This window comes from Octopus bimaculoides, chromosome 4, assembly GCF_046866305.1.
Source record: "Octopus bimaculoides isolate indiv1 chromosome 4, ASM4686630v1, whole genome shotgun sequence".
NCBI lineage: Eukaryota > Metazoa > Mollusca > Cephalopoda > Octopoda > Octopodidae > Octopus > Octopus bimaculoides.
Window position 1 is genome coordinate 78331522 of NC_142931.1, and position 15000 is coordinate 78346521.

Below are 15000 nucleotides of genomic sequence, written 5' to 3' on the forward strand. Positions count from 1 at the left end.
CATATACACATACATACACACACACACACACACACACACACACACACACACACACACACACACATACATATATATATATATGTATATGTATATATATATATATATATATATATATATATATATATATATATATATATATATATATGTATGATTTATAACTGGCCAGTAACAGCAATGATGCAAAAAATAATTCATAAACATGACACAAAGGCTAAAAGAATTGAAACGCTTGCACCAATCCGACTCTGAGTATATGTTTATAATAGACAGATAAATCACTAAAGTTAATTACTCAGAGACGCCACTTGCATGAAAGAAAAACAATAGTTAAGTTAATGTTAGCATATTCACTGGAGTGATCGTCAAAAATATACTTTCGAAAATACATAAGAAAAAAGTCATTAGACAATGGCCAGTACGGTAGATAACTCTTGACATAATTCGATTTAATCAGACTTCTTTAACGAACATAAGCAACGCGTTGTTTGAGAAACTATTGATGAGGGACTCATTAACCAAGCGTGCAAGACTTGGAACAAAAAATGTGTATATTGAAAAAAAAAACAAAAAAACAAAGCCTTATGACTCACTGGGGTGATTTTATTGATCACAAAGAAATCTAACATCATCTACAGTAGTAGTAGTAGTGGTAGTAGTAGTAGTAGTAGTAGTAGTAGTAGTAGTAGTAGTAGTAGTAGTGGCAGCAGCAGCAGCAGCAGCAGCAGCAGCAGCAGTAGTAGTAGTAGTAGTAGTAGTAGTAGTAGTAGTAATAGTAGTAGTAAACCGATTATTGAGGCTGCAGGGTTTTTCTTCTTGCCGGTGGATTAGTAGTATTAAAGCGAGAATCGGTCTCTGCAGCACGATCCAATTCTTTAGACTTAGAGGTCTGACCACAATGGCTCTGCGAGATAAAACGGCAGCGGTGACCAGCAAGCTTTCGGCTTTACAATGGAGTGGCTTTCTGATAGGTGAATTGCTTTACAGGGCCAGATAGACCCATCTACCCTAAAGTGGCCGAAAGGGTGTCAAAAAGAACACTAAATCGCCTGAGGCACTCCACTTCTTTATTTCCTGTCGAGTTTGACATGCCTTCTCTTTTAATTTTCCTTTTCCATTGCATTTACAAGATAGTGAGGGTTTATTTGTACTTGGAGTTTCATCCATAACATGCTAGTTAACCCATACCAGGACCCTGACTGGTTCTACTACTCCGGGTCAAAGTAGACCTTGGAGCAAAAGGGGCTAAGAGGTGGTTCCACACTCCTCAAAACTTTGAAACCTCCGAACTAAGGCCCTACTACCGGATGCAGTTTAAAGCCATGCTAAGTATCGGTTTACATAACCATTTGAAGACGTACCTCTTCTTCCTGATCCTCGGACACGAAGAAACTTCCATTAATATCATCAACATCAACAGCAGCAGCATCAGTAGCAGCAGTAACAGCAGCAGTAGCAATAGCAGTAGTGGTACTAATGTCTTGCATAATTAATATAAGATTTGAAAATTTGGTGAAAGGTAACGGTCATTAAATCGACAAAGCAGCCAGTAAGAGTAAACCATAAAAATATATCACAATGAAAAGCAAAGTTTACATGTTTCTATTTTGTTATTTATCTCTGAACCAAATGCGTTCCAGCCATGATCATCTCCGTCTTTTACTACAGACTCAGTGCACAGACACGACCGCATTATTTAAAGTCTCCTTCCTTTTCTAGGACCATAGGGCGTGATTTGAGAGAGATTTGACCACAATTTCCGGGATATTGGTTAACCCCGTAGCGGCCTGAAATCACTACACAGGTTTCTCTAACTCGTGGAGGCCACCCTCGTATCATACCGTTGTACGGTAGGGATGATTTGAAAATGTTCTGCGCATTGTTTCTAACAGTTCGGTCATCGCTACAGAAAACCTCATGCAAATATAGAACCTTCTGTCAAATAAAGCCCGTAGAGACCTCTTTCAAATCCTACCCTACGGTAGGGCAATAGGATATGATCTGAAAGTAGAGTGTGATTCTCAACCGCAGAACATTAGCTGTGATACAAGGGATATTTGGCTGCTGTTTCTGAATGATTGATCAATCCCACACAGGCTTCTTTTGTGGCTAGTTAGTTACTATGTTGCTTTCGTAACACACGGTTCTCGTAGATTTTTTTAATTGCTTCTGAGAGGCAGAATAACAGCGTCCATGATCCTTGTTTGGACCTCGAGACCGACTGACTGTAGCAAAAGCAGAAGTTATCTTCAGATTGTAGACTCAGACTATACTCCGCTAGATGCACTCAAGATCTAGTAGTCGTGCTGAAACATATTAAAAGTTAAGTCTACCACGCAAGAGCCGTTATAGTTTTAAAGAAATGCTGATAATTCACAGACATTTGTTGAAAATTTTGTAAGGCAACCATTGATAAAAATGAATAAATAAATAAATGATCCTATAAACTTATTCAACTCAACGTTGTTGCTAAGTGAATTGTAAAGTCGGATACCTCGATATTCGACGAAACCACTTAGCAGCTGTTGTTCGAGCAGTTATGCCAAAAGATACTTTGCTTCCGCTGCAAGGAGGTTGAATCTCAAAGATTTCCTCTGAGGCTGCAAGTACACTATGGTTTCTTGATTTTTGAAATATATTACACATAGCTGGTAGCACACGCAAACACGTGCGAACACATGCACACACACACACACACACACACACACACACACACACACACACACACACACACACACACACTCCCCCTCCAATACACACACACTCCCTCTCTAAAATACACACATGCTCTCTCTCTCTCTCTCTCTCTCTCTCTCTCTCTCTCTCTCTCTCTCCTCTCTTTCAACATGAATATTTAAATATAGTCTATTTGTTAGATGCGAGTATTCCGAAGTAGTGTTATTCATGAATATTCATATTTCATGCTCAAAGAATTCTGAAATTCTAACATTCTAGTATTCGAGAATTCTAGCAAGCTCGCTTAGCATTCTAGATTCTGATGCAGAACCACCAAAAAGATTTCGATTCCAGCTACTAATTATATTTCATTTTCTTTATTTATATATGCATATGTTTTATACATGCATTTATTTTCTTAATGATATTGATTTGAATGGGACCTCAGGTTTCGCCCTTAACGGCTTATTGAACCAGTTGACTAAGATGCCAGTTAAATCAATAATATCAATAAATTTCACTTTACTTTATGAATAGAGTCCCACTATCAATAAATGTTTTTGCTGTATGTCAACTAGTTGATTAACAATACCAAAGAAAACAACACACACACACACACACACACACACACACACACACACACACACATTTATTTAGTTCGTTATGCCATGTAGGCAGTGTCTGATGATTATGCTGGGACACCAGATGTGTTATAAAACACTATTCGGCATGTTCTCAGCACATGAAACTATAATAGTAGCACATAAAAACATATACATATAACACACACACACATATATATATAGTATGTATAGGTGTATGCATGCATGTATGTATATGTGTATGTATGCACGTATGTATATATGCATGTGTGTGTGTGTGTGTGTTTGTTTGTGGGGGTCCGTGACCGAATGGTTAGGATGTTGCACTCACGAATGCGAGATCGTGGTTTCAATTCCTAGATCGATAGTGTGTTGTGTTCTTCAGCAAAGAACTCCATTTTTCGTTGTTCGAATCCACTCAGCTGTAAATGAGTAATCCTGCGACGGAATGGCGTTCCATTCGGAAGAAATGTTGGCCTAATCATCTAGTCAGTGGAGTGTCCTCATTCGAAATCTACAATAAGGTGAGGAAGCGATTTGTGACCAGAGTTGCATAACAACATTCAATAGTCTGGTCGATACAGTGACACAGTGAATCATATATATTTTTAAAAAAATAACATGCAAGAGGTTTTTCTCCCTCTACCTATATGTCTATCTCTCTTCCTTTTTTTCTCCACTATTAGAAGAATAAAAAAATTAGATCGTTTAAAATTTTTATATGAATTTATATTAACGAATTTAAAAATCTCAAGTTATCTTGTGGTGAAGAGTATAGAAAGCGGACGAAATAGTACTATCCACGGCTATCAGAGACTTTAAGGATTTTATCTCATGAAAAAATTAACATGATCATATGGAAACATATGTATGCTGTTTTCACTCATTGCTAATGATTTCTCAATATGAAAAATAAACTTAGAAGCAATTTTCTCCCCTTAAGTAGTAATTCCCTGGAATTACAGCGATATCAAATCCATCGAAGTAGAGATCCCAATCTGAATTTCTTGGACCGCGTGACTGGACTGGAGGTGGGTGGCGACACGCTATCTAGATAGTATTCACTGATATTGTAAATGACTATCAGCCAGTTGAAAATCTCGATTTATGCAGATGAAATATCAAATTAAAATTATATATACGCTTTGTTTTTTACTTATTTCACTCAATAGACGGTCGCCATGCTGCAGCACTGCTTTCAAGGGTTTAGTGGAACAAATCAATCATAATACTTAATTTTAAATCCTAGTCAGAGACTTTTGCCGAAATGCTAAGTTGTGGAGACTTAAACAAACCAACACTGGTTGTCAGACAGTTCGTCAACACAAAGATGCACACATACGCACACCATAGACACACGCGCGCACATACATACACATAGACACACAGCTATATATATATATATAAGGTGGTGTCCGAGCATGGCCGAAGTCTAATGACTGAAACAAGTAAAAGATTTTATATATATATATATATATATATATATATATATTCTTAATGATATTGATTTGAATGGGACCTCAGGTTTCGCCCTTATATATATATATATATATATATATATATATATATATATATATATATATATATATATATATATAAAATCTTTTACTTGTTTCAGTCATTAGACTTCGGCCATGCTCGGACACCACCTTGAAGAATAGTATTTTAAGTTAAATGAATTGATTCCAATAATATTTTTTAAAGCCTAGTATTTATTCTATTGGTCTCTTTTGCCGGACCGGTAGGTTACAGGGACGTAAACCCACCAACACCGGATGACAAGCGGTGGTGGGGACAAACACAGACACAAAGATACGCGCACAAATACATACATACATACATACATACATATATACATACATGCATATATATATATATACAAAGTAAAAGGGTAAAGGTTTATCAATTTATTAATTTGTAATAATTATTCACTCCCTGTTAGTAAACGCAGATTCTCTGCGGTATTGCTTGTCACGCACATGGTAATTTCTTGAGAGAAGGATAGTGGACTGGCTGGCCGAGGTAGATTCGGTTATGCTTTCAGGTTTGTGTCGATGTAGAATGTTCACTCGTTCATGCATGCACAGTTTGCTAGCATGGTCGAATTTACTACTGGAATATCGTATTGATGAAGGAAATTGAGTATTTATCACACATGATCCAGAAACGCGTCTACGATTAACTTCGGAATGGTTAGTTTTCATTGTTTTTTTCTTCTTGTTTTTGCCTTTGTGAGTTACAAGTAATGCTATCTGTTGGAGTCGCAGCTTTTTTAGCTGCTATTTCTGATCTTCGGTATGTGGTGAAGCAAATATTTGCTGATCCCTTAATTATGTTTTTATATATATTTATATATATATATTTATATCTATAGTTATGGTATATTCTGTGAAGAACGTAGGAGTGTATAACATAAAGCTCGTCCACCTTCAGATTTTACCCTGTGCTATCCAGTAGTAGTATCATACGTAATATCATATGTATGGATATATATATATATATATATATATATATATATATATATATATATATAAATATATATATATATATAAGGCAAATAAGAAAATGGAGAGGATAAACAGTCGACAGACATCAGCCTGTAAACTTTCAATTATATCTATTTATTAATAGATTACAATCATATGAAAAAGTGATCCAAATAAACGAATGAAATTAGAAAATAAATTAGTCAATAAATATATAAATAAATATACATTTGCTTATTTGCTTATTTGGTTACTTCATTCGTTTATTTGAATCACTTACACATGATTGTAATCAATCAATAAATAGACATAATTAACTGTTTACAGGCTAATGCCTGTCGACTGCTTATCCTCTCCATTTTCTTATTTGCCTTATAAATACTGGGTAAGTTTCTGATATACCCCCACTTATACCTAGTATTCAATTGCAATACTGCCTTGCAATAGTAAACACTTAGATATAAATACGCAGGTAAATATCCAGTAGTATACTGGATATTTACTATCCCTTAGAAGGTTGTTTAACCTCCAGCTCATACAGACATATATATATATATATATATATATATATATATATATATATATATATACAAACACACACATACGCACACACGCACATATACATACATTTCATTGCAAAGACCTTGAAAAAATCTGGGCTTGCGAAAAATATTAGTAAGAGAATTCTTTACAATTTAAAATATATGCTAAATTATATATTATTGAAGTTATAATTTTCGGTATGTCTGTCATCATGGCGTATATACAATGGCAGCGATATTATGACACACTAAAAGTACATTTTGTTAATCGATTAGTTACACTATGAATCATTTTGTTTGTTTTTTTTATCTCGGCCTGCAAAAAATTTATTGAACGAGATTTAAACAAACTTGTACTCTGGAAATGTCTTCATAAAATAGAATAGAGGTAATTTAAATATTTCAAAAATCTATATGTAGTTTTGATATTTTTTATTTATTTATCAAATACGATAAATAAAATGCATCAGGTTTCTGAATGTTCTGTACAGAATAAAACGTAGAGCATGCTAAAAGTTTTATTAGGTCTCAATATATATATGATTACATGTGTGTGTGTGTGTGTGTGTGTGTGCGTGCGTATGTGTGTGTGAGTGTGTGTATATATGTGTATATATATATTCATATATTTTTCAATATGTATGCTTGTATGTATGTGTGTGTATGTATGTACAATATATATATATATATATATATATATATATATATTGAGCACTCAATATTTCATATATTCAATAAGACATATTCCATATATTCAATAAAACATTCAATACTTTATTTCATTGTACCATCTATTTCCATATTATATATTGTATATTCCATATTCTATATCCCACATTAATTTTACAAGAATATAAATAAAACATAAAAAACAGACAGAGTTGGAACTCTTTTAAACAAAATAATATATATATATATATATATATATATATATATATATATATATTGTTGTGTCTGGTGAGTCATTCTTAGTGCCTTATTATTGAACACACTCACCGGTAAAGTTTCCACTCATGTACTCATTTATTTAAACCAAATCCCAAAATAAAGTGTATATATATATATATATATATATATATATATATATATATACACACATATATATACATACATATATACATACATATATATATATATATATATATATATATATATATATATATATATATATATATATATATATATATATATATATATATATATATATATATATATATATATATATATACATACATATATACATACATACAGAGAGGAATAGAGACAGAGACAGAGACAGAGACAGAGTTAGCGACAGACAGATAGACATATTGATAGATAGATAAATACAGAAACATAAGCTTAAGCGTCCCTTGCATGCCAGTCTGACCAAATACCTTGTACCACTCTTGTTCTAATTGTTTTAGATAGCAAAGTACTAACGAGTAGACATAGACGCAGACATATGCCTGTGTGTGCGTGTTTGCGCGTGCGTGTATGTGTGTGTAGATAAATGGATATATACTTATAGATATATGTGCATACATAAATACATACCCAGAATCGCGCATGTATATATATATAGGTGCAAAATTAAGTAATGAGGCAGTCGGAATATGAGGTCAAATTATTCAGTTATTACGATGATAAAATCAATATTGCAACTCTATAACTGTAATAAACAATCACTTAGTCCCTCAAATAATTAAAGCAACAGATACAAAAATAAACATGAAATAGAAATAACCTTATCGATGAATGTAACATGGTAATCAATATAGCAAACTTTGTCAATTAAGCACTGATCAATGGATCAATCACGCAGTTAATTGGAAAGCAGCTTCAGTGAAAGGAAAAAAAATAATGAAGTTTCGTCGGAGTATGGGTAAAAATCTCATAACGAATCGCCTAAATGATGTAATAAGTTGATCTGTTTACCTTTCAAAGGAACCGGTCAATTTATTGCAATTTCATTGTAATTCTCGCCATCTCTCTCTCTCTCTCTCTCTCTCTCTCTCTCACACATATATATAGATATATAGATGTATATATACATACATATATATATATATATATATATATATATATATATATATATATATATATATATATACACACACACACATACATACATACATACATACATACATGCATACATACACACACACACACACACACACACACACACACACACACACACACACACACATATATATATATATATATATATATATATATATATATATATATATATATATATATGCATATATACATACATATATGTACATATATACATATACATGTGTATATATATATATATATGCATATATGGGTACAGGACGTCACGAAACGTAAACAACATGAAATACGAAGAAAAACTTGGGTATGTGAACAACGAGAAAAACAAATGGAAAATAAGACAAGTAACATAAAGAAGGGCCCTTCATCAGTTGTCGGCTGTCCATTTACTCCTCATTTCAAGCAATTAACGACATTGCTATATGTTGCTTGTCTTGTTTTCCATTTGTTTCTCTCGTTGTTCGCATACCCAAGTTTGTCTTCGCATTTCATGTTGTTTACGTTTTGTGACGGCCTGTACCCATATATGCATATATATATATATATATATATATATATATATATATATATATATATATATACATATATATATATATATATATATATATATATATATATATGTATATATATATATCTATAAATATATATATATTTATATAAGAGCATTACTATACAATAATGCCTCACGCTATGAGGGACTCTAAGGTCAGACTACCATAAAAAGCTTTTTTATGGTAGTCTGACCTTAGAGTCCCTCATAGCGTAAGGCATTATTGTATAGTAATGCCCTTATATAAATATAAATATATATTTCGGGAATAAATGATGGATTTTTTCCCTTATGAGGTTTTTTTCACGCTAGCTACTTGATAAATTCTTGTAAAAGAATTCGTCCTATTATTGAATTTATATATATATATATATATATATATATATATATATATATATATATATATATACATATATATATATGTATGTACATATATGTATACACACACACACACACACACACACACATATATATATATATATATATATATATATATATATATATATATATGCGAGTAAAAATAAATACAAAAAAGGTGGGTTTTTTTGTATGATTGTGTATAGAGGAATATATTATTTAGTTTAAAAGAGTTCCAACACTGTCTGTTTTTTATGTTTTATTTATATTCCTGCAGAACCAATGTGGGGTATAGAATATGGAATATACAATATATAATATAATATACAATATATAATATAAAATAAAATAAAATAAAAATGGATGGCACCATGAAAGAAAGTATTGAATGTAGATGAAATATTGAGTGTTCAATATAAAGGATCAAATATATAAATATATAAATATAAATATATAAAGGCGACTCGAGTTTCAGGGCTATTTCCCTTCGTCATGGCCGGTATGACAGATATATATATATACATGCATGTATGTATTTGTGTGTATATATATATATATATATATATATATATATATATATATATATATGATTCTTTTATTGTTACAATGATTGGACTGCGGTTATGCTGGAGCGTTCCCTTCAATGGTTTTCTCGAACAAATCGACCCTAATACTTATTCTCGGCCTCTTTGTTTTTATTTTGTGTGTTTGCTCGTGTGTGCCTGTGTTACCAGTACATAAACAAATTAACACCAATATTAAAGCAGTGGCGACAGAGAGAGACATACACACGTGCACATATCACATATGCATACATATGTATGTATGTATGTATGGACATATGGGGAGGGTGCTGAAAAGTTCCTACTTTGGGTAAAAGAAGTTAATTATGGTTTTACTCAACAAATTCTCCCGTCAGATTCATACACTTAGTGCAGCGGTCCTTCAGTTTTTCTAAGCCCTGTAAATGAACTCGGATGGTCAGGTCTCTAAGCAGGCCTTTCGCGATTCCCTTAAAGCCCAAAACTTTTCAGCACCCTTCGTATCTGTGTAAACTCTTGCCTAGATATGTATGCTGAGTCGTTAACGGGTTGGCAGTATTTTTTGCAATATTTATTCCAGGATACTGCATTTGAAGTTCAATCCCACTAAGGTTAAATTGGCATTTAATTCTTTCGGGATTGATAGTTAGAGTACCATCCCAGTGACGGAACGAGTCGCTTACATTGCAGATGGGACATTCTGGGTCTTCCGCTACATGAAGTGCTGATAATGCGGAGGAAGTAAATCGATTGCACAGTACGATAGAGTCATTTAAATTGCGTAATTTTGACAAGCAATTTATAGAAACATATGTATGCTATATAAAACTTTAAAATACTAATTTTGTTTTTTGTGCGTGTGTGTGTGTGTGTGTGTGTGTGTGTGTGTGTGTGTCTGTGTGTGTGTGTGTGTGTGTGTGCGTGTGTGCGTGCGTGTGTGTGTGCGTGTGTGTGCGTGCGTGTGTGTGTGTGTGTGTGTGTGTGTGTGTGTGTGTGTGTGTAAGTTGTCTATACAGAGATGAAAGGGGAAGAGAAGCGCACCACTTTCCCTAACTCCGAAACGTTAGTCTTTTCCTCTCATAGCAAATGAACCTATTGAACTTTAATATTGATCCTTGCGTTATAAATTTATTGTCACTAAAGTAAAGTATCACCAGTTTTCCCGATTTCCGGATTCCAGCTACCTACAAGTAAAAACTTTATTCACATGTTTCCCAAAGGCAAATTTATAAGATCCAGACTATAAATAAGATACGATTTGATATATGTGTATATATATATATATATATATATATATATATATATATATATATACAATTAAACCTTGGGAGAGGCATTATGCCGGTAATAAACACACGCACTGGTTCAGTCCTTTATTAATTTATATAGTTTTTTTGTTAAATTATTTCATTGCACTCTTGCAATCTCTTCAGTAACTTGTCTCTCCACTTCCATTTATTTTGAATGTATGATCTGGCGTTGTTTTGGCGTTGTTTTGGCGTTGTTTCGAAACTGTTCGGTATGAGCATGTGAGTGTGTGCACGCTCATATGTGTGCACGCACTTATGTGTTCGTGCTTATATGTAAGTATGTGCGTCCATATGTGTGTTTGTAACAATTTCGTTTATATCAGATCAGATAAAGACTTTTTAATTAATTTATTTACGTTCATATTCCGCATCATATGTGTGAACAACACATGCAACCATGGGCAATTGTAAGGCCCTCATCTACGTGTATTTGGTGTTCAAAATTGGTTGCGTTTCAGTTATGAGGACCGACTCCTGTATTTGTCGCAAATATATATATATGTAATAAAACTTATTGGAAAATGTTCACCTTCGATGTTTCTAGCAATTAGTAGTCAAGAAACTGCTGCTCAGGTTGTTTTTTTTTTATAATTTAGAAACAAGAAACAAGGGAAATAACTCCAATATGATAATATAGTCGAGTGACCAGTAAACTGTTGTTTATTTCATCTACTGTGGAAAGGTGGAAAAAAATATGAAGTCGACCCAAAACACCATCTGAAGAAATATGAGATTAGAAAGTTAAGGGACATCACCACATTCATTAACTCTTTGCCTTTCCAAAACATTTTCATAATTTTGTCCTAAATGTCCATGTTTGTTTTTAGACTTTTAGTTTGCATCTGTTTCATACGTTTTCAGTAATATAAAGCTCTCCTTTCGTAAGTCCCAAATCATTTTGTTGAGTGCAAAATATAAGATCACAAAGGGACGTCTGACTAAACTATATCTGATGTTTTTGGTGGTATCCTCACATCTATCGTTCCTTTCAGACCAGACAAACATAACGATACTAATAATCCTTTCTAATAGCGGTACAAGGCCTGAAATTTGAGGGGAGCAGTCTAGTCGACCCCAGCGCTTAACTAATACTAATTTAATCGACTCTGAAAGGATGAAAAGCAAAGTCAACCTCGGTAGAATTTGAACTCAGAGCATAAAGATGAACGAAATTACGCCAAACATTTTGTCCAGCGTGCTAACGATTCTGTCAGCTAGACGCCAATAATAGCAATAATAATATTCCTTTCTACTATAGGCATAAAACCTGGAATTTGGGGGGAGTGGGATAGTCGATTACATCGACCCAATTACTCAACTTGTACTTATTTTATCGACCTCGAAAGGATGAAAGGCAATGTCGACCTCGGCGGAATTTGAACTCAGAACGTAAAGACGGGCGAAATACCGCTAACCATTTTGCCTGGCTGCTAACGATTCTGCAAGCACGCCGCCAATAATAATAATAATAATAATAATAATAATAATAATAATAATAATAATAATAATGATAGTAATAATAATAATTGCAAGATTTGATTTTGTGAGATTTCTTTGTGGAGACTGACCATATAGATAATGCAAGGAGATGACATATAATCGTAGAGAACAATAAAGAGAAGAAAACAGTGTAAGATTATAGACATTGCAATACCATACGATAATAGCATGGAACTGAGAAATATTGGGACCTAACCAAAGTGAGGAAGATTTGTAGAACACGAAGGTAACAGTTGTTCCAGCGGTATTGTTGCACGTAACATAACAGCTAATAGGCCACCTAAGAGAATGAAGGACATTGAAATTGAGACTCGCGATATCGACCTGCAGAAAATCCCATCCTGTGTTCTGCAAGAAAGATTCTTGCGATTTGAGGAGACTTGTTCTTAACAAATCTACAGATAGTATTTCTACTAATTACAGTCGAATTTTAAGTGTTCGACTAGTATTTTATTTTCCCGTCACTGAAAAGACGAAAGGCAAAGTTAACTTCCGGGGCAGAATTTGAACTCAAACTGTAAACTCCCAGAATGAATGGTACAAAGCATTTTGACTGACATGCTATTATTTCTGCCAACCCATCAATTCAACCCATCCCAATAAATGAAATAAAAAGCAAGTAAACGAAACGAAAACTTACCTGTCGTTGAGGATGGCAAGCAAGTATTAAATTTGAATATAAAAGCAGTTCCAACCAGACGGACACCCAGGTGTGCTGTGTACAGTAATATCTGACACGGGGCACAATGTTAAAATTATTTAGCATTTTTTGTCCCGTATAATAACAACTTATAAAGCTGTTTCTTTATATTTCTCTTTTGTCTTTTTAAATGACAAAAATAAAAAACATGAAGGCAGCTGTGATCGATGGAAATGATGATGATGATGATGATAATAAAGTATTGTGGGATATAGTTATTTTGTTGTTACTGTTTTGGTCCTAGATTACCTTTGTTTAAACAGATCTATGATCAAAGCATTCCAACAATGACCACCTTCACCTTGTTTAGAAATATATCCAGGACTACATTATCCAATGACCCTCTCTAGGTTTCGATCTTAAGAAAATTTGGATTGTTGTTAATGTTTTTTGTGCTGCTGCTGCTGATGATGATGCTGATGAGAATAGGGTGGGGGTGATATTGGCATTAAGGGACACGGACTGAAATTGGTATTGTGGATCCACAACCATATGTGTGAGCGTATGTATAGGTGCTTGTTTGTATGTGTGTGTGTGTATATGTGTGTGTGTGTATTTGTGTGCGCGCGCGCGTGTGTGTGGGCCCGTGTGTGCTAGACGTGTTGCTTCTGAGAGTATTTTTGAAATAAATAATAACAACAATAATAATATTGATAATGACAATAATAACCACGGTGTCAGTAATCTTCAGAACTTAAACAAATAGATTTAATTAATTAAATAATTAATTAATTAATTAATATAAATATCAGCAATTAATTAAATAAAGTGATAATCACAGAGTAGAGAAAAGACCCAAACAAGCAACGTTTAAGTTTTATCTTTCTAGTGATATATGTATATGTATATATGCATTTATAAATATATTTTCATTTGTGTGTATAATTTTGTGTATGCATGTATGCATATCAGTGCCTGAAATCCATTATAGTACAATACTGCATTCCGTAAAATCCTCATACATTGTTCATACATTGTACTACGTGCATTGGTGCACCACCGAGAGTAACAGAAAGCATAGATGCATCACTTGCATACGCCAGTATGTGTTTAAATATGACACTCTGTGTGTGTGTGCGCGCGCGTTTGTGTGTGCGCATGTATGCGTGTGGATGTGGTGATGCAGTAGTTAAGATGAGGAAATTTGGGGGAAGGGGCAAGTGCTAAACTATATAAGTTGACGTTGCAGTGTAAACTCTGGATGCGTGGTGTGTGTTACCTGTATGAATATGTCTGCTTGTGTGAATCCATCTATCTATCTATCTATCTATCTATCTATCTATCTATCTATCTATCTATCTATCAATCAATTAATCTATCTATTTATCTATCTATCTACCTATCTACCTATCTCTCTCTCTCTCTCTCTCTCTCTCTCTGTCTCTGTATATATATATATATATATATATATAAATTATGGATATATGTTTATGTGTTTGCATGTGTGTGCGTGTGTGTGTGTGTGTGTGTGTAGATCGTGTGGAGATAGGAGAGGTTTTTGTATAATAATGTTCGGTCAGAGTGTGTGGTACTTGTATGAGTGTGTCTGGTAAGAGAGCATGTGCATGTGACTATGTGCATGTTCATGCGTATACGTGTACATAAGTGTGTGCATGCGTGTATGTCTGCATATGTGTACGCGTATGTGCATGCGGGTGTGCATGGAAGTGTAAGTCTGTG

General features: G+C 33.6%; 1 protein-coding gene across 2 annotated transcripts in view; it reads right to left on the reverse strand.

Annotated features, from left to right (window-relative positions):
• Nucleotides 1-15000, reverse strand: part of LOC106876164 (uncharacterized) — a 197982-nt gene that overhangs the window by 84680 nt on the left and 98302 nt on the right. The window contains exon 1 of one of the 2 annotated variants that reach the window (XM_014924590.3): nucleotides 13261-14715. The exons of the other annotated variant lie outside the window; for it this stretch is intronic. Coding sequence (XP_014780076.1) covers nucleotides 13261-13386 — 126 coding nt within the window. The 5' untranslated portion in view covers nucleotides 13387-14715. Of the gene's footprint in view, nucleotides 1-13260; nucleotides 14716-15000 lie in introns of those variants that run through there. 2 annotated transcript variants of the gene reach the window in all.